A 25,000-nucleotide genomic window follows, 5' to 3' on the forward strand; every position below is an offset into this window, starting at 1 on the left:
TGATGATTACAGTGTATTTTAATGATTGTTTGGCACTGACAATAAGCTTGTCTTTGTCATAGTTTTTTGTCTTTTTTTTTGTTTGTTGTTGTAGAATATTTGTTCTGAACTGAAAATGTCAAATAAATGTATATAAAAAAATAAAATAAATAAATACATAAATTCATAAATAATATAATAAATAAATAAATCATAAATAATAAATAATAAATAAATACATAAATTTGTTCTGAACTGAAAATGTCAAATAAATGTATATTAAAAATAAATAAATAAATACAGAAATTAATTAATAAATACATAAATAAATAAATAAATAAATAAATAAATACACAAATTCATAAATAAATAAATACATACATAAATAATAAATAAATACATACATTTGTTCTGAACTGAAAATGTCAAATAAATGTATATAAAAATAATAATAATAAATAAATCAATAAAGTGTGTGCTATGCATTTTTTCCACTTTAAATTTGCCGTTCTTTGCATTTGCACCTCAAAAAGAACTTCGGTGTGCGTTTTCTGCTTCATTCCGATTCAACTTCTAATCATTCTGCCATAGACATACATGTAGAACCCCCCTCCCCCGCCCCAGCCTGAGATCCTCGGCAGAACGGTGTCGCTGTGAGTCCGCTCGGCTCCGCGTCTGGTCTTGTGAATTGCCCGCGTGGCTGTGAGCGTCAGCGGGTCAGGGCTTGTGAGCGAGATGGGCAGATGGCGGTGTTACTGACCCGACAGGACAGTGCGGTGACCAGGCTGCACTCGCACACGCCAGATTGGTGTTAGGGAAAAAAAAAAAAAAACAGTCGAAGTTTTTTTTTTTTTTTTCCCACGTCGTGGAGTTCAAACTAGGATTTAACACAAGAGTGACCAGACGTCTCCATTTACCCCGGACAGTCCCAGTTTTGAGCCCAGTGTCCCCTGTCCCAGCAGATTTATACAAAACCAGCGATTTGTCCCAGTTTTAGTCTTGGTTCATTTGGTCTTCTGATATTATTTATGTTATTTGGGTCTCTGTTCAGTAGTGATGGGCGAATGGAGCCTCGTGAAGCATTGTCTCAAATGGTTGGACGTGTCTGAGGCCTCGGAGAAACACTGACCTCTAGTGGACAAATTTAACCATTGTCACGCAGAAGTCTCAGCGTCGATGAAGTATTGTTAGTGTAAGACAACACTTGTGTGCAGAGCGACACCGTACCTAACAACAGTGTTGGGAAGGTGACTTTTAAAATGTATTCCCCTACAGATTACAGATTACACACCCCAAAAAGTAGTTTGTAACAGAATCCATTCAGTTACTTAAGGGGAGTAATGTAATCTGAATACTTTGGATTACTTGATTTGCTGTAGAGAAGCAAAGACGAGGAAATCGTAACATAAGAAGTTTTGTCTGATAAAAGAAAATAAAAAGCCCAGACTTTACTGAACCAAATTAAAAATATTATTGATAGAAGAAGAGGAGACAAACCTTAGAAATTTATATTCCATAGGACTGAGTTTAGACCACTGAGACTGTTTACCTGGTTTAGACCTGGTTTAGCTTTTAGACTGTTTAGTTTACCTGTTTAGTCCTGTTTTAGACCTGGTTTAGTCCTGACCTGTTTAGACCTGGTTTAACTGGCTGTTTAGACCTTTTTAGTCCTGTTTTAAACCTGAGTTTAGACCTGGTTTAGACCTGGCTTAATCCTGTTTTAGTCCTATTTTATTTTCCGGCAATGAGTGGAATTACCGAGAAAAAAAAAAAATAAAAAAAAAGAGAGCTGATTTAGTAAGCCCAGTACAAATGTGAATAACTACATGGAAAATCAACCGCCAGTCTGTGTAAACATCCACTGTTTATTTCAAACAAAGGATACAACGGTAACTTGTTAACTGAATACAGTTACTCATAATTTGTTACTCTGATTACATAACTGCTGTGGTACATGTAATCTGTTACTCCCCAACAACTGACCAGGACTTTACGTTCAAGTTCTTACAAAAAGTTCAGTTCACTGAAAATACTGGAATTAATTGTCACTTTTTTTTTTTTTTTTTTTGACTAATCTGATCAGTAGAAAGGAGCATAAATTATCATTTGTTAGGCCAAAATAGAGAAAAACGTGTTTGCAAAGAAAGAAAAAATGCCGCGTCATGAGCCCCTCAGGTTATGACTGACACGAGAATCTACAATGTTCCACGCTCTTCACAGTTTTATTTATACCAACCATCCCAACCCGAGTGTGTCCCAGTTTTGAATTCTGAAAATCTGGTCACCCTAATTTAGCAGAAATCGTCGGATGGTGCAGTTTTAAGAAGGCAGCCTGATAACTCGTTTTGGAAAACTGAGAGAATGCCAGATTTGATTAAAACAATCTAAACTTAGCCGTTCAAATGTCAGCTAATTTATCGTGCCAACTGTCTCTGCTTGTGTTGTCTGTGCTCACGTTGTGTTGCTCCTTCTGTTCCTTCCCTTTTTTAAACACGTTTTTTTGTCACCGTTGTCATTAATATTTCACCTTTTTCCAATTTAAATCAGGCCAAATCGACTTTCCAGAGTTCTAAAACCGCGTTACAGTTGTTTCTCTTCGACATTTACTCACCGGACGTTGTATTTGGAGTGATTCATGCAGGTTTAATCTCTAATCACTTGTTTCCAGCTCCCGTTTTCGGCGCCACAGGCAAACACCCACCGCTCTCCACTCACTTTGTTCTCCAATTTTATTTTCTTAATCTGTGATACGTGCAGGATTCAGCAGCGTCGCTTCGTCGTTTTGGTACAAATGAATAAAAACCGCAGATCTCAGTACGGCAGGCAGGCGGCGCCACTAAACCAGAGCTAAAACCAGGTCTAAACCAGGACTAAACCGGGACTAAACCCAGGTCTAAAACCAGGTCTAAACCAGGTCTAAACCAGGTCTAAACCAGGGACTAAACCAGGTCTAAACCAGTCTAAACCAGGTCTAAAAACTAAACCAGGTCTAAACCAGGTCTAAACCAGGACTAAACCAGGTCTAAACCAGGACTAAAACCTAAACCAGGTCTAAACCAGGACTAAACCAGGTCTAAAAACTAAAACCAGGTCTAAACCAGGTCTAAACCAGGAACTAAACTAAACCAGGAACTAAACCAGGTCTAAACCAGGACTAGGACTAAACCTAAAGTAGGTCTAAACCAGGACTAAAACCAGGACTCTAAACCAGGACTAAACCAGAACTAAAACCAGGAACTAAACCACTAAACCAGGAACTAAACCAGGTCTAAAAATAAACCAGGTCTAAACCAGGACTAAACCAGGACTAAACCAGGTCTAAACCAGGACTAAACCAGGTCTAAAACCAGGACTAAAACCAGGTCTAAAAACAGGTCTAAACCAGGACTAAACCAGGAACTAAAACCAGGTCTAAACCAGGTCTAAAACCAGGGTCTAAAAAACTAAACCAGGTCTAAAACATAACTAAAACCAGGTCTAAACCAGGTCTAAAACAGGACTAAACCAGGTCCAAACCAGGTCTAAACCAGAGCTAAAACAAAGTCATCAAAAACTTTAAGGCATGCTTACTACTACTACAAGTCTCTACTACTCAAACTCCTATAACTCAAACTCAGTGGAGAACCGTGGACCTGGGTTTAAAGATGCTTTCACATCGACAGTAGTTGTTGCACCAAACGGTCCATTTGAACCAAAAGCTCTTAGTTCGGTTTGTTTTCATGGTGTGAAAGCGTCAATCGGACCGAGACCTCAAAAAAGAGGTGGTCTCGGTTTGCTTGAATCTGCACTGCCGAACTTCGGTGCGGTTGCTCTGGTGTGAGCACGAACTCAGGTCCAAACCACAGACAGCAGGTTCAAACAAACTATTTTAAATGCATCATGGGAGGGACACGCGTCTCCTCTGCCTGAAATGACGCGCTGTACGACTCCAGCGCAGTAACAGATTGTTGTCCAGACGCAGCCGCGATTCATTTTCAAATTATTTTGCCAACATTGGCCAATACAGAGAAAGTAACACACGAAGATCAGAGTGAGAACCAGTGTACGAACATGTGGCTCCAGAGTGAGTCAAAATTGGGGGTGAGTACCCCTGACCAGGACCTGCACACACAGAGACGACCCGGTGTTCCCGTGTTCACGTAGCAACCAGATTCAACTTTAAAAATGCACTGCTTTTAGCCTAGTGTGAGAAATACAGTTGGACCAGATCAGGGGTGGGCAAACTTTTTGACCTCGGGAACCACATAGGTTCTAAAATTTGACCAAAGGGCCGGACAGGAGACAAGACATGACGTGCCCCGCTGCTTTGTGCTCATGTAGAACGTGCTCCACACTCCGTGCTACAAGTTCTGCTCACGTAAGTTTCAGAGAACATGAAAAGTGAATTAAATCTACTCCACCACACAGGAGCATGAGCCTTGAGATCTGTTTTTATTAATAAATAGACCTCATCTCACAAGACAACACACGCACTTGTGGACACAGCATAACCAGACCTGTAAAACGTTCCATGCGTATAGATCAGGGGTGGGCAAACTACGGCCCGGGGGCCGTATGTGGCTCTTTAAACCTTTTAATCCGGCGCACCTAACTGGAATAAATTACAATAATAAACCTTGTTGATGTTTTATTTTTCATGCATTTCCAGTAGATGGTGCATATATATATATATATATATATATATATATATATATATATATATATATATATATATATATATATATATATATATATTATATATATATATATATATATAGGTGCGGCGTATTATGTTGGCCGCAATGCTTTATGGGAAAGTGTTCTTACAGGAGTTATTCGGACCATGAGTGAAGTAATGATGTTCAAGACATAAGGCTGCACTGCTTCTATTTTGAAGTTGGTAAAAATCAAAGACAAATACTATATAAATGTTATAATTGTAATTGTACTGTACATTTGCGTGTGCCTGCGGGAGAAAACATACTACTGCACATGCTCGGTCGGCCCTCAGCCACCGGAAGTACCTAGCCGGGCTAAAGGCTAATCTGGGATCATGCCCCATAGAGCTCAGCCCATTAACTAGAATGGTCGGCCATTTTGTAACCTGGGGACTTACACTGACCTGATATGCTCCATGACGTGTTAAGAGCCTGGCTCCACACTCGTATTTACACTCACTTAGGATGAATTCTGCACTACGTGCTGCAACTATAAACTATTATCATGCTTCTGGGTTTTGTGGGCGGGGTTTATCTACTTTGTGAACTTCCACTTCCGGTGCAACAACAACAATGGCTCAAACGATGTCTAGATGTCACTGCTCTTTTTAAATTATGAAATAATCAGCAGGATCAATGCATATTCTTTGTAAATACTTTGTAATAGCTTTATAATTGGCAAAAGAAGTTACTGGGACCAGTTAAAGCTCCACAGCGGGAGCAGGACAAATGTATCAGACACAAAAAGGAGGAAAAAAGTCCGCTTCAAACAGGTGTTCTCGCTCTGTCTTTTTTATTTTCTCATAGCATCGTAAAGTCCATTGAAGTCAGAAACATCACGGTGCTTTGAGAAAACAAAGCACCGAGAAAGCCCGGTTAAAGCCGACTTTTTTTCTCCTTTACGTGCTAGTAAAAGAGACACTCGTATGCCGACGTTAGCTGACTGAAACTGAGAGGCGAACGTTCTTTCTCTCAGAATACAAATGACATGGGGGAATTTACTTAGCCTCATTTAAAAATTTATACTCTTGCTTTTGTTGGGTATGTTGGGCAAACGCCTTATATCCATACACCAAACTGACGTTAGCATAAGCTAACCCTCCTGTTCTAAAGCATAGACAACCCCTGTCCCGACATACAGTCACTCCAACAGTCATACCGACAACCCTCCACCCCGTCATGCCCCCATTCCAACACCAATGAACCAGGACTAAACCAGGACTAATCTTGAATGAGAGAGAGAAAAAGAGACAGAACCGCCATCCTGTATTGGAGGGTATTTGGCGTAAAGCTCTGTGCCATTAGAGCGCAGAGCTTTACGCACGCTGCTCTGTTGGCACGAGAGGAGCCACATACACCTGACCTCCTGCAGGTGAGAGGGTGTGGAGGTGCCAGGTTAATGAGTGCGTAAAAGTCCACAACTTTAAGTGCGCGCACGAGGAGAATGAGCGCTGCAGCCGCCTCTTCATAAACTTTTATGAGTTTATAAGGGACCGACGCATTTCTGGGTCCCCGTGTGAGCCGCTCTGTCCTCTATGACCAGGATAATTCTAATATTTTAGCCCTTATTCATGAAAATATCCAGATTCCTAAGTCATTGATCTTTTTAGTGTCTCTATCTGACTGCGAGCCCGGCACCGGTTCACTGTCGCAACACACTGAACTTTACAGCACATTCTCGTGCTCCCTAGTCTTTGCCAACAGGTAATGAATGTCTCCTGCTCCTGTCCATTCACAAAAACTTTCACACAATTCAGTTTTTCATAGTTTCTCTGCTTGGCCGTATCATTGCACCTTGAGCCAAATGCACCGCGCGCACTTCCACCTGCAGTGTCCGGTAACGCCCCGTAACCTCTTCATTCATAAAGTTCCAAATTCTTACGCATCTGTCCCTTGTAGCCGCGCTGCTCGGCTGCGCTCGCAGAACCAGGACCTTTACGCACAGTGGTGCCTTCAACAACAGGATTCTGCCACTTCGACCAAAGGATAAAGAAATGTCGGAGTGCAGGGACGTNGAGACAGAACCGCCATCCTGTATTGGAGGGTATTTGGCGTAAAAGCTCTGTGCCATTAGAGCGTTAGAGCTTTACGCACGCTGCTCTGTTGGCACGAGAGGAGCCACATACACCTGTCCTCCTGCAGGTGAGAGGGTGTGGAGGTGCCAGGTTAATGAGTGCGTAAAAGTCCACAACTTTAAGTGCGCGCACGAGGAGAATGAGCGCTGCAGCGCCTCTTTATAACTTTATAAAAAACTTTTATGAGTTTATAAGGGACCGACGCATTTCTGGGTCCCTGTGTGAGCCGCTCTGTCCTCTATGACCAGGGATAATTCTAATATTTTTTTAGCCCTTATTCATGAAAATATCCAGATTCCTAAGTCATTGATCTTTTTAGTGTCTCTATCTGACTGCGAGCCCGGCACCGGTTCACTGTCGCAACACACTGAACTTCACAGCACATTCTCGTGCTCCCTAGTCTTTGCCAACAGGTAATGAATGTCTCGCTGCTCCTGTCCATTCACAAAAACTTTCACACAATTCAGTTTTTCATAGTTTCTCTGCTTGGCCGTATCATTGCACCTTGAGCCAAATGCACCGCGTGCTTCCACCTGCAGTGTCCGGTAACGCCCCGTAACCTCTTCATTCATAAAGTTCCAAATTCTTACGCATCTGTCCCTTGTAGCCGCGCTGCTCGGCTGCGCTCGCAGAACCAGGACCTTTACGCACAGTGGTTGCCTTCAACAACAGGATTCTGCCACTTCAACCAAAGGATAAAGAAATGTTTGGAGTGCAGGGACGTTTGATTAAAAAATGGAAATGCCGCTACTCTGACAATAACACGTCAATATCGGAGTGATGGTTTGTCGGATCGGCAACTGTAAAGTTATGTTAGCCAGTAGCCACTCACCTTCATAGTTGTAGGTGAAATAAAAAAAAAAAAACTGTGTCCGTTGTCCACTTTGGAGCGGGCTGTGATTGAATGTTGATCAATGAGACGATGTACGTCGGAAAAGGATATTTTCAGTAAATTTATAAGGGATGTAGTCTATGTAAACAACTTCAGTTTGTCCATCATGAGTTCAATCAACAGAGTGACAATTCTCCTGGGCCATAGTTTGCCCACCCCTGGACTAGATCCAAACCAAAGTCCTGAACCAGCAGGAGCAGCTCGCGTTCAGGTCGGGCTCAGATGACGTGGAGCAGAGAGTGATGTTAGGAGCCTCGGCCTGAGAAGAACTTTCCCCGGGAACAACCAAATGCACAGAACAACATGTAACGAACCAAACTGGATTCACGCTTCTGTCCGGATGCTTTGCACCACCTCGGAACCAGCCGCGGTTCTTGAGCGCGGAGGACCGGAGCAGCAGACCTGTAGTCCACAGCGCATTCTCGCTTTCCCTGCACGGAATCAGCGCGCAGAGGACGGACCGTACACGCTTGGACCCAGTCTCAGGTCTTGCTCGCCCTCGTCTGGAACCAGGACATGGAGGACAGAACCTCTGGACCATCTGACCAACGCGCTTGGAGGACGGTGAGTTGCGTACAAAGTTCTACATTTTGCTGTTTTATGAGTTCATGGTGATAATTTGAGATGAGGACGGCCCGTGGTATTAACAGAGAACATCAGTGTTGATAATTGGAGGTATCTGATCTCCTGGGAAACAGAGGCACATCAACTGGACAAATTTTGGTTCATTTGTAGGTGTGAAAGCGGATCACACTGGAGTGTATATAATAATCAAAGTAGCAGTGTGAAAACACCCTTATAATCATTAGCTAGTGTTCAACAACTACAGATGGATGGATCCGCGGGCTTCGAGCTCCGTCCCGGGTGTAGGCTCCGAACCTCGGCCCAGGCTCTGGTTTTTGGGTCTTTCCCTTTTTTCTCCTTCTTTCAGACATCCCCAAGGTGTCCACATAGAGACATCCAGTGCATTTTGGTCAGTGTTAGGAAGGTGACTTTTAAAATGTAATCCCCTACAGATTACAGATTACACACCCCAAAATGTAGTTTGTAACGTAATCCATTAAATTACTTAAAGTGAGTAAAGTAATCTGAATACTTTGGATTACTTGGTTTGCTGTAGAGAAGCAAAGATGAGGAATTCTGAACAGAAGAAGTTTTGTCTGATAAAAGAAAATAAAAAGCCCAGACTTTACTGAACCAAATTAAAATATTATTGATAGAAGAGGAGGAGACACGGTCCGAGCAGCATGGTTTAGTCCTGGTTTAGTCCTGTCTTAGATCTAGTTTAGACCTGGTTTTAGACCTGGTTCAGACCTGGTTTGACCCTGGTTTAGACCTGGTTTAGACCTGGTTTGACCCTGGTTTAGACCTGGTTTAGACCTGGTTTAGACCTGGTTTAGACCTGGTTTAGACCTGGTTTGACCCTGGTTTAGACCTGGTTTAGACCTGGTTTAGACCTGGTTTAGACCTGGTTTGGCCCTGGTTATAGTCCTGGTATAGTCCTGGTTTAGTGTTCGGCAATGAGTGGAATTACCAAAAAAAAAAAAAAGGGGGGGTATAGCTCAAAATGTGAAAACAAGAAAATACCACCATGTAATCCATTTATTTCAACAAAGTAACTGTAATCCAATTACAGTTTATTGAAACAGTAACTGTAACTGAATACAGTTACTCTGATTACGTAACTCCGGTACATGTAATCTGTTACTCCCCAACACTGGTTTTGTGACACTGCGGTTTTGTTTACATTTACTATCACAGGATTTTGGACATATGATCCCGCCCACAACTCAGTGAAATATGATTGGCTAAAACAACTGTCAATCTCAAACTCATCCCCCACATTCACTTGAATTTCTCGGGCCTTCGTTCCAGCCACCGAAGGCCCTACAGGTGTTTCTTTAGTCCAGCGCCTGCAGGAGGAGTCACTGATTTACCCAGACACCACTGGAAGAAAAACTGTGATTGGTCCATTTCTATTCCGTTACATAAACCCTTTGATTCCCAAGAAATGTTACTCCAAGTTTATAACAATGATCTAGAAAAAAAACTGAAAAAATACAATCTTTACATAAATACAACACATGTTTTCAATATTTTTTCTTGGGTCTTCAGTTGCCCCTTGCTCAAACTCCTACTCCTACTATTACTACTCCTACTATTACTACTCCTACTATTACTACTCCTACTATTACTACTCCTATCATTACTCCTGCTGCTCCTAATGCTCCTGCGCTTACATCCCATAATCTCCTCTCTCCTCGGACAGAAACTCACTCTCCCACAGTCTGACGAGGACACACCAGCACCTCGGGGGCCGTACGTGCTAAAAGGTTCCGGCCTTGTAAATACTGTATAACCAAATCCCAACAGGTTCCTGTAATCTCATAACATTCTGCCGTCTGAAATTGAGGTTGAGGCCAGATAAGGATTCCATGAAAATTTGATGTGAAAGTGTCAAAAAGCTGGTGCCCTACAAGGTCTTTTTTTTTTTTCCCTTTGGACTCGTGATGGAGACGTCAGTGATGGAAGAAGAGACGCACAGATACAGTTTGGAGGGAAAGTCTTACTCGAACTGGAGAAAGGCTGAGATTTGTTTCATTGTTGACAAAAGCGCGCGTTGCATGCTGGGAATTATTTTGGTCGGTGGCAAGAAACAGTAATTCAACACGACGGACGGAGTGAGAAAGCACGTAAAGGGTATTGATCCCGGTTATTTATCCACTCTAACGGCAGAGGACCCAAGACCATTTGACCAGAAATTGGTCATAAACATCGACGGACGACAAATCACCCTTTTCAACTCCTACAAAAGGTGGACCAAACCAAATTTCTGGTCAGAATCGCCAACTACCTGGACAAATATTCAATGTTATTAGGTTCTTTTTTTCAGACCTAGAGTGTTATTTCATACCTGACAGTTTCGACTGTTCACTAGCGTCTTCCTCAGAGTCACGTGATGTTGCTGTGATAATCCCGCATTATCGTTTACCTCTAAGCACGACTCCGCCGCTTCGCGAACGTCGACAGTTTTTTTTATTTCAAATATGAACTGATTTATAGCTTAATATACGGCGCCTTGAGTCCACCAGAGCATCAGGTGAACCAGCCGCCGCTCTAAAATATTCATTTGTACATAGAGATTAACAGTGTTGGGGAGTAACAGATTACATGTACCAGAGTTATGTAATCAGAGTACAAATGATGAGTAACTGTATTCAGTTACAGTTACAGATTCAGTGAGTGGGAATTGGATTACAGTTACTTTGTTTTCACATTATTTTTATTTTTATTTTTTTTTCAGTAATTCCACTCATTGCTGGAAACTAAACCAGGACTAAAACCAGGTCTAAACCAGGACTAAAACCAGATCTAAACCAGGTCTAAACCAGGACTAAAACCAGGTCTAAACCAGGACTAAACCAGGTCTAAACCAGGACTAAACCAGGACTAAACCAGGACTAAAACCAGGTCTAAACCAGGTCTAAACCAGGTCTAAACCAGGACTAAACCAGGACTAAACCAGGTCTAAACTAGATCTAAACCAGATCTAAACTAGATCTAAACCAGATCTAAACTAGATCTAAACCAGGTCTAAACCAGGACTAAACCAGGACTAAAACCAGGTCTAAACCAGGTCTAAACTAGATCTAAACCAGGACTAAAACCAGGTCTAAACCAGGACTAAAACCAGGTCTAAACCAGGACTACAACTAGATCTAAACCAGGTCTAAACCAGGACTAAACCAGGACTAAAACCAGGTCTAAACTAGATCTAAACCAAGACTAAAACCAGGTCTAAACTAGATTTAAACCAGGACTAAACTAGATCTAAACCCGGACTAAACCAAGACTAAAACCAGGTCTAAACTAGATCTAAACCAGGACTAAACCAGGTCTAAACTAGATCTAAACCAGGACTAAACCAGGTCTAAACTAGATCTAAACCAAGACTAAAACCAGGTCTAAACTAGATCTAAACCAGGTCTAAACCAGGACTAAAACAGGATTTAACAGGACTAAATCCTGCTGCGTGGACGTGTCTCCTCCTTTTCTATCAATAATATTTTTAATACGGTTAAGTTTCCTCGTCTTTGCTTCTCTACAGCAAATTAAGTAATCCAAAGTATTCAGATTACATTACTCACTTTAAATAATTTAATGGATTAAGTTACAAACTACATTTTGTAATCTGTAATCTGTAATCTGTGGGGGATTACATTTGAAAAGTCACCTTCCCAACACTGTGGATTACACAGCGCAAAGATAGAGTCATTATGGAGCCTCGTAAATCACAGTTTGTTCATTCATCCCTGAGATCGGGAAAAAAATAAATAAAAACACATTTTGACTGATTGTTATTCAAGTTTTTAGTCTCCTGCTCCTCCGACTCATTCATCAAAAGAAATAAACAAAATATAAAATACTCCGAAAGTGACAGAATTCCAGTTTATACTAATAGGTTTGTGAATGAGACGCAAAGTTTTGGAATCTGCACGAGGATGAATCAATTCTAAAGGTTTTTGTTCCCGCGCTTCTTTTTAATTTTTTTGATGATTGTTTATGTTTTGATTTCGTTTTATTGTGATTTTAATGTTTTTCTTATTCTGTAAAGTACTTTGAGTTACTTTGTGGATGAATTGTGCCGTACGAATAAACTTGCCTTTCCTCGTCTAAAGTCAAGGACTAAAACCAGGACTAAACGAGGACGAAACCAGGACTAAAACCAGATCTAAACCAGGACTAAACCAGATCTAAACCAGGACTAAACCAGGACTAAAACCAGATCTAAACCAGGACTAAACCAGGACTAAAACCAGATCTAAACCAGGACTAAAACCAGGTCTAAACCAGATCTAAACTAGATCTAAACCAGGTCTAAACCAGGACTAAAACCAGAACTAAAACCAGGACTAAACCAGGACTAAACCAGGACTAAAACCAGGACTAAACCAGAACTAACACCAGGTCTAAACTAGATCTAAACCAGGACTAAACCAGGACTAAAACCAGGACTAAACCAGGTCTAAACTAGAACTAAACCAGGACTAAAACCAGGTCTAAACCAGATCTAAACCAGGTCTAAACCAGGACTAAAACCAGGACTAAAACCAGGACTAAAACCAGGTCTAAACCAGGACTAAAACCAGATCTAAACCAGGACTAAACCAGGACTAAAACCAGGACTAAAACCAGGTCTAAACCAGGACTAAAACCAGGTCTAAACCAGGACTAAAACCAGGTCTAAACCAGGACTTAAAGCAGGTCTAAACCAGGAATTAAAGCAGGTCTAAACCAGGTTTTTGTTCCCGCGCTTCTTTTTAATTTTTTCGATGATTGTTTATGTTTTGATTTCGTTTTATTGTGATTTTAATGTTTTTTCTTATTCTGTAAAGTACTTTGAGTTACTTTGTGGATGAATTGTGCCGTACAAATAAACTTGCCTTTCCTCGTCTAAAGTCATATTAAAGGTGCAGTGCGTAACTTTTCGCTGCGCAGGAGCCACGTGTTCTCAGTCTGCTCACAGCTCATGTCATCCACAGGAATCTCTATGTCACACCGGTCTGTGAGAGCCAGAGAGCCAGAGCCAGAGCCAGAGAGCCAGAGAGTCAGAGCCAGAGAGTCAGAGAGTCAGAGCCAGAGAGTCAGAGTCAGAGCCAGAGAGCCAGAGTCAGAGCCAGAGAGCCAGAGTCAGAGCCAGAGAGCCAGAGAGCCAGAGAGCCAGAGTCTGAGCTAGAGAGCCAGAGTCAGAGAGCCAGAGTCAGAGAGCCAGAGAGCCAGAGAGAGAGCCAGAGTCAGAGCCAGAGAGCCAGAGCCAGAGAGTCAGAGCCAGAGTCAGAGCCAGAGAGCCAGAGCCAGAGAGTCAGAGAGCCAGAGTCAGAGTCAGAGAGCCAGAGAGCCAGAGAGCCAGAGCCAGAGAGCCAGAGAGTCAGAGCCAGAGAGCCAGAGCCAGAGAGTCAGAGTCAGAGTCAGAGCCAGAGAGAGCCAGAGAGCCAGAGTCACAGCCAGAGAGTCAGAGAGTCAGAGCCAGAGAGTCAGAGAGCCAGAGTCAGAGCCAGAGCCAGAGAGCCAGAGAGTCAGAGAGAGCCAGAGAGTCAGAGTCAGAGTCAGAGCCAGAGAGAGAGCCAGAGAGAGAGTCAGAGTCTGAGCTAGAGAGTCAGAGTCAGAGAGCCAGAGAGTCAGAGAGAGAGTCAGAGTCAGAGAGAGAGAGAGAGTCAGAGAGAGCTCAGAGAGAGACAGAAACAAACAAAACAAACAAAACAAAACATGGAATAAGAGAGTGTGTCCAAACGTTTGACTGGCAGTGTGTTTTTTTTCATTACCCATGTCTGTCCCTGCAGCATTGTCCTCATGTCCTGTTCCTGCACCTATTTTTTTGTTTGTTTGTTTTTTTGTTTTTGTTTTTTGTTTTTGTTTTTTTGGATGAAAGCATGCGTCTCTCTCTCTCTCTCTCTCGCTCTCTTGCTTTCTCTCACTCTTTATCTCTCTCATACAGGAAGTGAGCATGTGTGCGGTGCAGGAAGGAAGGAACATTTCCTTCAACAGCCTCGCTCCGGATTGGCTCTTCGGTTGAAATTCTAAATCTGAAACACCACATTTGCCTGAGAAATTTGACACTTATACAACCACTGTAGGTTAGTTGACATTCGACAGTTAAAGAGGTCAGTCATCATAATAATAGCTTATATACTGTATATTTGTTTAAATGTACAAAGGGACTGTGTTTTTTTTGTGCCAAACCCGTGTGTTGTCCAAGGCCTGTCTGAACCTGTGACATTATCCTGATTATTCTGTTGTTTGCTCGGATGAAAGCACCTGTCTCTCTCTCTCATCTGATAAAAACTGCTTTATCTTTGAAGGGCTTATTATCAGGGCTCCTACAAACACACACACACACACACACACAACACACACACACACAGAGAGACACACACACACACAGAGAGAGACACACACACTGCGCCTAATGGAATTCTGATGGAAATGTGCAGTGGAAAAATGAATCTTAATTTTGATCAGAGCAGCGGGTCATAAACAGTTCATATCAGATGGGCCCGTGTGAGTGTGTGAGGATCGTTCAGGAGTGTGACAGGTGCAGTCATTACCGGGGCGTTCTGATCAAATGTTCAAAGATGAAAACACAGAAATACAGGATTTATGAGGGATTCAACTCTAGGGCGACACCATATCAGAAAAATACACAATATTTAAGTTTTGTATTGTGATAACGATATCATTGTGATAATTTAACAGACTTTTTGGCTTTTTTTAATCTAAGTTCAGATAAATTAAAGCAAAAATGTACAAGTCTTCATTTACTAGTCAAAATAAAACCCAAGGAGATAAAGAAGGGGTGACACGTGACCTTTAGGCCACCAGCGGCCATGCTTCTCCATAAAGTAAATCTGCATAAACAGTTCAAATATGCGAGTGGGGGGTATTCCATGAAGCGAGCTAAACCCAAAGTCTGGCTTATTTGGCCAATCCAGGCTTATCAAAGCCTCAGTTCAGTTCCACCAAAGTGACTGACCAGAGGTGGCGCTGAGTTGCAGCAGTAATAAGCAACCGAAAACAAATCTGGTCGGGACCAGACTAAGTGTCAAGATTATTTTAGCTTTGTCTCCAAAAATGTCTAAAGAAACAGTTTGGTCAAAAGTTTCAGCCCGTTCATCACACACAGGTGTTAGGACGCCCGTCTCTGTGTGATACTGTTGAAAAAGTGACTTTTATAGTCGTGTGTCGCTTACACTCCTGCACACGGGACACACGTGCGCGTGGACAGGGGCACACGTGCGCGTGGACAGGGGGCGCACGTGCGCGCGGACAGGGGCACACGTGCGCGCTGGACAGGGGCACACGTGCGCGTGGACAGGGGCACACGTGCGCGCGGACAGGGGCACACGTGCGCGTGGACAGGGGGGCACAGGTGTGTGGACGCTGCACTCACAAAGGCACAAACCATATAAAAGCCGATGGCCATAGTTTCATTCAAATCATGTTGCACGTGTGTGTGTTGTGAGGGGCAGTGCAGACGCTGGTTTGGACTCTTGGACTGTGGGTTCTGTCTCTTTGCTCCTTCATCACGTCTCTCTCTTTTCATTCCCTCGTGTCTTGCTCCCTGCCAAACTGCAAACACCTTTGTGCAGATTTTATCATTTCTTCTAGGCTACATTAGAAGTTCTGTTACAGCTTTACTTTTACACACAGCGGAATTTAAGCTCTGCACGTACTACTGCACATCGGGAAGAGTCAGGCAACTTCATTCCCGGGCCGGGCTCCACAGTACGCAGCCAGCCTCTCTATCCATGAAGCGATCAGGAGAGGCGTAGAGCGAACAGGAGAGGAGGGGAGAGTCATGTCTTTTCCTCTCGCTCCTCAGATCAGAATGACCAGAAAGTTCTGTGGTCCAAATCAAACTCTGCGGGTGAGCGCTGTGGTTCTTCTCTCCTTTAGTCAGATCTTGCTCCATTGCTCTGGCCCAGAGTCACCAAGAGCACCAAGTGCAGCTTAAACTCCAGGTCTGAATTAGCTTAGATCCCAGGCTTATTTCTGTCATGGAACGACTTGAGGCTTAAGCTAAAGATGGAGCTAGATTCAGCTCAGGATTTCAGGATCAGCCTGGATTTGTTAAACCACTTTGATAGAACATCCCCCAGTCCTGATCTGCACTGTCAGATCTGGTCTGATATTTACAAACAATAACAAATGACATTGTACAAAAGTACAGTTGCATTTAAAATCACAGTTTGGATTCTGTGCAGTGAGATATTCATTAAATGCCAATGAATGATTAACATTTGTGATTAGCATACAAGTCAAATATAATAGACTCTAATAAATCTTCCAACGGCTGAAACATGGCTGGTAAGTGTCTGAAACTTTCGTTGTTTGTGTTGACAGAGCTGCACTAAATATTCATGAAGTTATTTTGAGCTTCCAGCATTTAGACTGATAACAGTCTCTGCCCGTTCTACGTTTGTGTGAAGTCTTTGAAAAGCCTTTGAAAAGCCTGGGCAGCTTCACAAAACTGATGCGATGTGCAAATAGATTCATTAAGGAAATGCACGCCAGTTGTGATGTGATAACGCTCTGTAGGGGGAGTGACTTGGCATGGAGAGCAAAGAGGTAGACTCAGAGCGTCAAAACAAACATGTAAAACTGTAACTGAACAAAATCTTGTGTTTAACCCTTGTCAGCCTAATCACAATTTAGTTTTTAAATCCACTGCATTCATTTTCATACAATTCACACTTGGAAACAGTCAGTCCAAAACAATGTTAAGCCAAACAGACAGAAGTGCTCCAATCGTTTTCTCTTCTACCTTGACAACAGACACAGCTCGTGTCAGGCCAGATGAGTTTCCATGAGCACACAGCAGGTCTTACCTTGCGTCCTCCAGTGTTGACCTTGATCGGGGTCAGGTAGGGGTCAAAGATCATGTGACTGGTCTCCACGTCGATGGGGGACTGCCTCTTTCCGATGGCGCACAGGTTCCACGCCGAGTTGACCAAACCCCAGAAGGACGGCACTGCAGAAGAGCACAAAGAGTAAAAGTTCAAAGTGCTGTAACTACCTTGTTCTTATCTGTAAATGTGCATCTTTGTGCAGGATGTGTGTTTTGGAATCATTTGTTGCATATGACATTTGTTTTATACTGAAAAGAATTGATCTGTGCTTGTCAAAAGGACAAAGTAAAGTATGCACTGACCTCCAGAAGAGTTTGAGAGACCACTCTGTTTTGTTTTGTTTTTTTCTTGTTTGTTTGTTTGTTTTTCATAACAGCTCTGGTGTCCACAGCCACATAAAGGAAAATTCTATATTCTCCAATGTGTAATGAGGAAATACTTTGTAATATACATTTTAATTTAGAACACACGTGAAGTCAAATTAAAGTCATGTAAAGTTCCCAAAATATATATCAGCCTTAATCAGATTTGTGACCACCCCAGTGCACTGCACAGAATGCCTTTTGTTATTTGGACGAACTTCATCTATGAACAAAAAGAGATGTTCTTGAAACTAAATGAACGTCACACATCCTGTGCTGCAGCTCTGGTGTTTCCTGTGCTGCAGCTCTGGTGTTTCCTGTGTTGCAGCTCTGGTGTTTGCTGCTCTTCACACAGCAGGCCCAGTGCAGGTCCATCCCAGACACAGAGGAGCAGTCACAGAGTGTGGTGACCTCAGAGAAACAGGGTTACACCACATACAGCCTCTCTGGCCACCTCGTGTAAAAGAGCTTCAAAATGCTAATTTATTCAAAATTTTTTTAGATTTTTTTTTTGTAAATTATTCTATTGTCTAATGTACATGCACACACGTGTATGTGCTCACACTCACACGTGCACAAACATGCACATGCATGTGCTCACATGCACACACACACTAACAAACATGCAGAGTGATTTTGGTCACTGTCAGCACATGTTTAGCCTCTGTGTGTTGTTTTAGGGAGAAAGTTAAATATACAGTGAATAAAATTTGCAATGAATGTCCAGATTCAGTGCACTTATTATCTGCTTAACGATAAACGTGAGTCTTTCACATGACACAAAATCTACCAATGCACAAAAACGAATGAGTCAATTATTGACCTTTACCAAGAAAAATGTACAAAATGAACCTGTTTTTATGCATTTATCATATTGGACAAATATATAAACATAAAATAATATATAAATTAATTTAAAAAATGTTTTTCCAAACCAAAATTTGGTCCTTTGGTTTTTGCAGGGTTATAATTATTTAACAAAAAATATTTAAAAATTTAGAGAAGTGTCTGAAAAGAATGAGCCTAAAAAGTAAAACATTATAATAATAATGATTAACAAAAAATGTTCCTGGATGTCCAAATGCATATAAAATATAAAATCAAACAGATAAGATGACTTAATTAAAAAAGACATGTTAAAATGTGTTTATAAATATATTCTCAATATATTCTACCCCCACTTGCCACTGACCAAAATTCTATAGCAATTCTTTTTTTAAAGAATGAGGGTTTTAACTTCTGATAAATTACGTGCTTTCTGATCCAAGCGGTCAACATGTATGAGGCGTGGCTTTGCTTTCTGCAGGCCCCTGTAGGTTATTTAAAGCCTTAAACACTTTCATTTTCCACATGCAGCAAACAGGCAGAGAGAAGAGGAGAGGAGAGTGTCACAGCAGCAGAAGGACCTAAGACAAAGGTGAGTTTGAAAAAATTATTCTTCTGTTTGTCATTTCACAATTCGTAACATTTGGCCTCATTCCTGAAGCATTTTATGAACACATTTGTACTTAAGGGCTTTTTACAAACATTTTTGGCATTTACTAAATGTACACTTTTAGAATATTATTACTCTTATAATGCAACAAAAAAATCTAATTCCTTCATGAGTGTTATATTTCTTAAAAAAGATTTCTTATAAACATATTTCTATGTGATCCCATAACATGTTCGGGGAGTTTTTTAGAGAATGTGTCTATTGGCTCTAACAGACTTTCTCTGGTCACCGCGCTGGACTCAACATCAACATCAACGCCCCTCACCCCCCATGACCAGAGCACACTCTTATGCGCCCCCCCACACTATATAAATAGGCTACGAAGAAAGCGCCTGCTTATTTTAATGATTTTATGAGTTAAATATTCCCTCCCTGAGCGTGTTCATGTGTCACTTGGCAGCTTCCTCAGAAAACCGATTCAGAAGGATAATCGAACACAGGGACACACCACTGCAACATCCTGCCTTTCGTCCCTGCCCACATCACCCCTCCCTCCAAAATCAGCGTATATGTGTAGACCATTCATTTCAGTGATAGAGGCATGTCCTCATAGGCTTTTTTTGTTAGTATGGCAAGAAGGATGTCTGTGCCAAATTTGAATTGTTTACTACAAACAAAAGTTTTGGCCCATTTCAAATATTCAAGGGGACACTGTGGAGCAGTTTATATCATGTCTCTGTATATTGTACATCATTGCTTTCAGGTTGTGAATGCCCACAAATGTTCTAATGAGTCCGGAAATATGTACGTTTATATGCTTTTCAAAATGGCCATTGTTTTGTGCTTGGCCACACCCACATTTTAGAAATAATCCAAAACATAAAGATACAATATATTCTACCCCCACTTGCCACTGACCAAAATTCTATAGCAATTCTTTTTTTCAATAATGATTTTTAAGTTTTTAAACTTGTATTTAGGTTTTGACTTCTGATAAGTCACATGGTTTCTGATTCGAGGGGTGGTCATCTTTGAGGCGTGGCTTTGCTTTTAGCAGGCCCCAGTTGGCTATTTAAAGACTTAAACACTTTCATTTTCCACATGCAGCAAACAGGAGGAGAGGAGAGAAGAGGAGAGAAGAGGAGAGAGAGGAGAGAGGAGAGGAGAGAGAGAAGAGGAGGAGAGGAGAGTGGCACAGCAGCAGAAGGACCTAAGACAAAGGTGAGTTTGAAAAAGTTGTTCTTCTGTCATTTCACAATATGTAACATTTGGCCTCATTCCTGAAGCATTTTTATGAACACATTTGTACTTGAGGGCTTCTTATGAACATTTTTGGCATTTACTAAATGTTTTCTTAACTGAAAATGTTCTTCTGGAAGAACAAATCCTGTAGTCAGCAACACTCGTAAGAACAAAAAAATCTTCTGTTTTAAAATATTATTACTCTGATAATACTGTACAAAATACAAAATTTCAACTATAATCTGTAATTGCACATGCATCTGTGTTATTCTCTTCTTCATATCATTCTGATCAAAAGTTGTAAATACCAAGGGCAGTCAGACAGAACCAACCTCTCTATTTTCCTGGGCGTTGATTCTGTCAGGGTGGGGGAGCAGGCCCTGAACAGGCGCCTTTCCCTACAACTGCATAATAATCTTGTGTCCTAAACTAAATGCTATTTTGAAATAACTCATGGTAATGTAATGTTATTTAAGGAAAAAGACGACCCCATGGAGAAATGTGAGATGGACCAAGTAACTTCTGAAGATAAAGGTAAAGAAAAGTAGCAGCAATTTCTTCAAATGCACTTATTTGTTAAATAAATGGATTTGCAATAAAATTTAAAATGTCAGCGATGTATTTAAATATATTTAGCAGATATAATATTTAAATACGGTTCTTTTGTTCCAGTGATCCCTGAGCGGACATTTGTCATATTTGGTGATCCTGATGCTGTTGAGTCTGGTCCAAATCTCTTACTGGGCTCAGACAAAGAGAATAAACCATATTCGTCTCTGCTGTATGATCTGTGTGGTCGAGTCTTCAGGGTTTATGATTTCCTCGATCTCAAAAAACCCGACCACTTTCCACCAGATGAAGGCGTCTCTGCCTTTCTCCTGCTGCTCCCTCACAGACACCACGTCAGCCAGTATGAGTCCTGTGTGCAGTGGCTCAAGTCTTCTTTTGGGGAAGCAGCTCTTGACTATTTAATCACAATAGTCACTCATGAGTCCAACGAACAATGTGAAGGAAGACTGGAAGACTTTTATAGTTGTGCTGCACAGAGAATTCACATTTGCTCCAAAAGTTTTAAAGATGCAGCAGAGATATCATCTCTTCTGGAAAAAATAGATGTCATGGTTTCAGAGAATGATCCAGAGTACCACTGGAGACCCCAGAGGGAAGGACCAGAACAGAGAGAAATAGAACAGACAGAACCAGAACAGAGAGAACCAGAACAGACCAGAACAGACAGAACCAGAACAGAAAGAACCAGAACAGACAGAACCAGAACAGAACAGAACCAGAACAGACAGAACCAGAACAGAACCAGAACAGAACCAGAACAGAGAACAGAAAGAACAGAAACCAGAACAGAACCAGAACAGAGAGAACCAGAACAGAAGAGAACCAGAAGAACCAGAACAGAACCAGAACAGAACAGAACAGAACCCAGAACAGAACAGACAGAGAACAGAGAGAACCAGAACCAGAACAGAAGAACCAGAACCAGAAGAACCAGAAGAACAGAACAGAACAGAACAGACAGAACAGAAGAACCAGAACAGAACCAGAACAGAAGAACAGAACCAGAACAGAACAGAAAAGAACCAGAACAGAGAGAACAGAACAGAAGAACCAGAGAGGACCAGAACAGAGACACAGAGTGACTCTTAAAAACAGATAATATATAAATATTTTATGTTCAACAATAATCTAAATGTTTTTTTGTTTTATTTTCTTAGACAATCCACAAAGAACAACGAAGAACTGGAGCTCACATCGAAGGTGCGTGACCATGTTTTATCTGACAACAGTTTAAACTGAAGTACAAAGCCTGGAGCAGCAACACACACATAAACTAAACATAAATTAACTAATAAATCTAAATTTTATAAAGAAATTTCCATACAAAAAGCCAAATGGTCTTGTGGGCATTAGTTACCACTTAGATGATCAGCACTCAGCAACCTTTCAAAATTAATACTTCTTTTTCTTTTTTTCTTTTTTTGAAAGTTGTGGAAAAATGTATATCTCTTGATGATAAATAATAATCCATTTGTGAAGCCCAGCGAGTTTATGAAATATAGAAAAACAAGGTTTATTATTTGTTACAGCAGATATGGACAGGGACCTACAGCTGCAGCTGTTAATGTCTGATCAAATGCATCTACAAAGACGTACGATAAGAATATTTTCTTCACAACATGAATACACATTCACTTCCATCACAAAGTCTATGGAAAAAATTCATTCAGGAACAATGGGGTGTGTGGTCAATGCTGAGGCCATTTACACACACACTTCACACTTAGAGTTTGTAAAGTCACCTCTGAGCCGCCTTATTTTACTTTAAAAGGCGAGAAGCCAGACATGGACTGAGTTAGTGACCTAGTTAAGTAACCTGGGTTTTGTTCTGTTTTAGTTTTAGTTTATAGTTTTAGTGGCAGAATAAGATCACATGATAGAGCGTCATGTGTTCACATGAGGCTGAACACTGAACGTGCTCACAACACGAGTCACGACTGCACGATTATGCCCACGATTTTTCTTTTTTATGAACACATTTTATTCAGATGTGATCAGTGTCATAGCGAGGCTCAGTGAGACGTCCAGCAGTTATAACAGGACATAGATGCACACTGGTGGTCCGGAGTAAAAACAGACAGACCTAAACATAAGCATGAATATAGTCCCTAAAAATGTCCTCATGTTCCCCCTGTGGCACTCCGTCTACTCCTGGCAGTACGAGTACAGTTTGGGAACCGCTATCCTAGGAAGCTTCAACTTTGTCTGAGGTTTGTGGCATTTTTAGTTTTCATGTAGGACCAGATAAGAAAAAAAGTCAAACTTATAACCCCAAGAACATAAATGTCCACTCAAATAAACAGCTGAAGATAGACAAATATATTTATATACTTTTTTCTACTACATCCAAAGATTTATCCAAAGATTTATCCCTGCTCTGAACTAAATTATAACATTTATTAGAAAAAAAAATAAATAAATCATCAGGATTTTAACCCCATAATTACCAATTTAAAAACCTGAATTTTGCAAGTACTTTCCAGAAATACATTCCAGATACTTTCTAAAATACTGAAGCCAAGTTACGATGGGGTATGTTTTTATATGTGTCTTTAGAAGCTTCAACTTCGTCTCTAAAATTTGAAGTTTATGGTCTTTTTGTGTGCTACAAACTAAAAGCCAACACGAAGTCAAAACCCGGGAATGACAACAGACACCGTCATCCTTAGGACATCTCCAACCACAATTTTCATTGCACTTTAAAGACACTAAACCCAAGTTTAGAATTGAATTGATTTTAGAAAATTTCCCAAAAAATATCTCTTAAGCCAGTTTCACACACAGTGCCACGCAGCTTTTCTCTGGGCATTATCCTATATATATATATATATATATATATATATATATATATATATATATATATATATATATATATATATATATATATATATATATATATATATATATATATATATATTATCTGTTATTATTAGACCTGAGCCAAGGACAGTGGATAGTAAAAATCTAGTTGAAGTCAAACTGATGACATGAACCAAATTTTCCTCCTCAGTCCCAGTAACAGTGTAATTCGCAGATGTGATGTGGTAAATATATAATATATGTGGAGCACGTGTGCATAACGATGCAGCCAAACAAGACAGTGTTTAGTTAAAGTAGTAAGAGTAAAGTTATCTACTCCTTGGATTTTCTGTTAAAAGCCTGAAAATTTGTCACAATAACCTAGATCCGTGCAGTTATAGATTATGAATTTAGATTTTTTTGTTTGTTGTTGTTCTAAAATGTGGGTGTAGCTGCAAAAATGGAAAAGTATAAAAACTTGCACATTTCTAACATGCAGAGACGGACTCCATAGAAAGTTAAATACATCTACATTGCCCCCTTGAAATTAATGGGGACACAAATTTTAGTTTGTCGTAGACAATTGAAATAAAAAAGCCAATGAGGACATCCGGGTTGCCATGGAAACACCCTACATTTTCCATAAAAATCCATGGGTTTTGGTTAACTGTTTTGAAAAAAAAAAAAAAGTTTGTCCAAGACCACTGAAATTTGGCACACATATTCCCCACATCATACTGAAAAGAAAACTTAGTGAGGACCTTTATCTCCAACCGTGCAGGCATGACAATGTCAGACATCTTCACATGAATAGAGGAGTAGCAGAAAAAAATTCCATTATTATTCTTTTTCTTATTACAATTATTCTTCCAGCAAGATTGAGGCCATTTTTGACCCCTAAACGTTGATGAAAAGGCAATATTATTCAACACAAAATTAGATTTTTTTCTTTTTTGATGATCAAAAAAATGTATGTTGCAAAATGATTTAACAGCGCCACCTCAAAAATCTGTGGTTGAGTCGTTCCTGAGTTATGGACCGTTGAAATTTTGGGGCCATGCTCACTTTTTCGGAAGAATTAATTTATAAGCATGTTTGAGAGACCATAATTTCATCAACAATAGAGCTAAGAATATTTGTGTTATTGTAGATTCTTGGTCATAGATTCTGAATCTGTCGTCAAATATTGAGTATCTTTATTAAGGGGGGCGCTGTGGGCCCCCAGAATCTCACATTTGGTTGCCGCTTAATTTTTTATTTTTTTTTTTTTGAGGTCAAAGATCTATTTACTCAAAGCAGATATTTACAAACTAACTGCTGAACCTGAATATTTGAGAGAATGACCATTTCTGACAACAATCTCACATTTTTCTGAGTTTTCATGTGGACGGTGTAGAGTCTCAAATATGGACACAGACCAAATGTGACCTTTTTGGCCCCTTCTTTGGAGCCTCGGTTCCCCATGTGGGCACAGGTAGATGTTGATAAAATTTTTACCAGAGAAACTTTGGCATATTCTGATTACTTTAAAGCAATAAAAAC

At 40.7% G+C, this 25,000-nt stretch overlaps 1 protein-coding gene and 1 pseudogene across 1 annotated transcript in view; one reads left to right on the forward strand and one right to left on the reverse strand.

Annotated features, from left to right (window-relative positions):
* Positions 1-17,373, reverse strand: part of LOC110168961 (carbonic anhydrase-related protein 10-like) — a 108,194-nt gene extending 90,821 nt beyond the window's left edge. The window contains exons 1-2 of the mRNA XM_055152553.1: positions 17,353-17,373; positions 17,030-17,172 (exon numbers count right to left, since the gene is read on the reverse strand). Coding sequence (XP_055008528.1) covers positions 17,030-17,083 — 54 coding nt within the window. The 5' untranslated portion in view covers positions 17,084-17,172; positions 17,353-17,373. The remainder of the gene's footprint in view (positions 1-17,029; positions 17,173-17,352) is intronic.
* A 1,401-nt stretch (positions 17,374-18,774) lies between these two features.
* The window catches only part of LOC129408747 (interferon-induced very large GTPase 1-like), a 51,955-nt pseudogene continuing 45,729 nt past the window's right edge, over positions 18,775-25,000 (forward strand).

The sequence above is a fragment of the Boleophthalmus pectinirostris genome, unplaced genomic scaffold, assembly GCF_026225935.1.
Source record: "Boleophthalmus pectinirostris isolate CB_2022bp ecotype Guang Dong unplaced genomic scaffold, ASM2622593v1 HiC_scaffold_17, whole genome shotgun sequence".
Taxonomy (NCBI): Eukaryota; Metazoa; Chordata; class Actinopteri; order Gobiiformes; family Gobiidae; genus Boleophthalmus; species Boleophthalmus pectinirostris.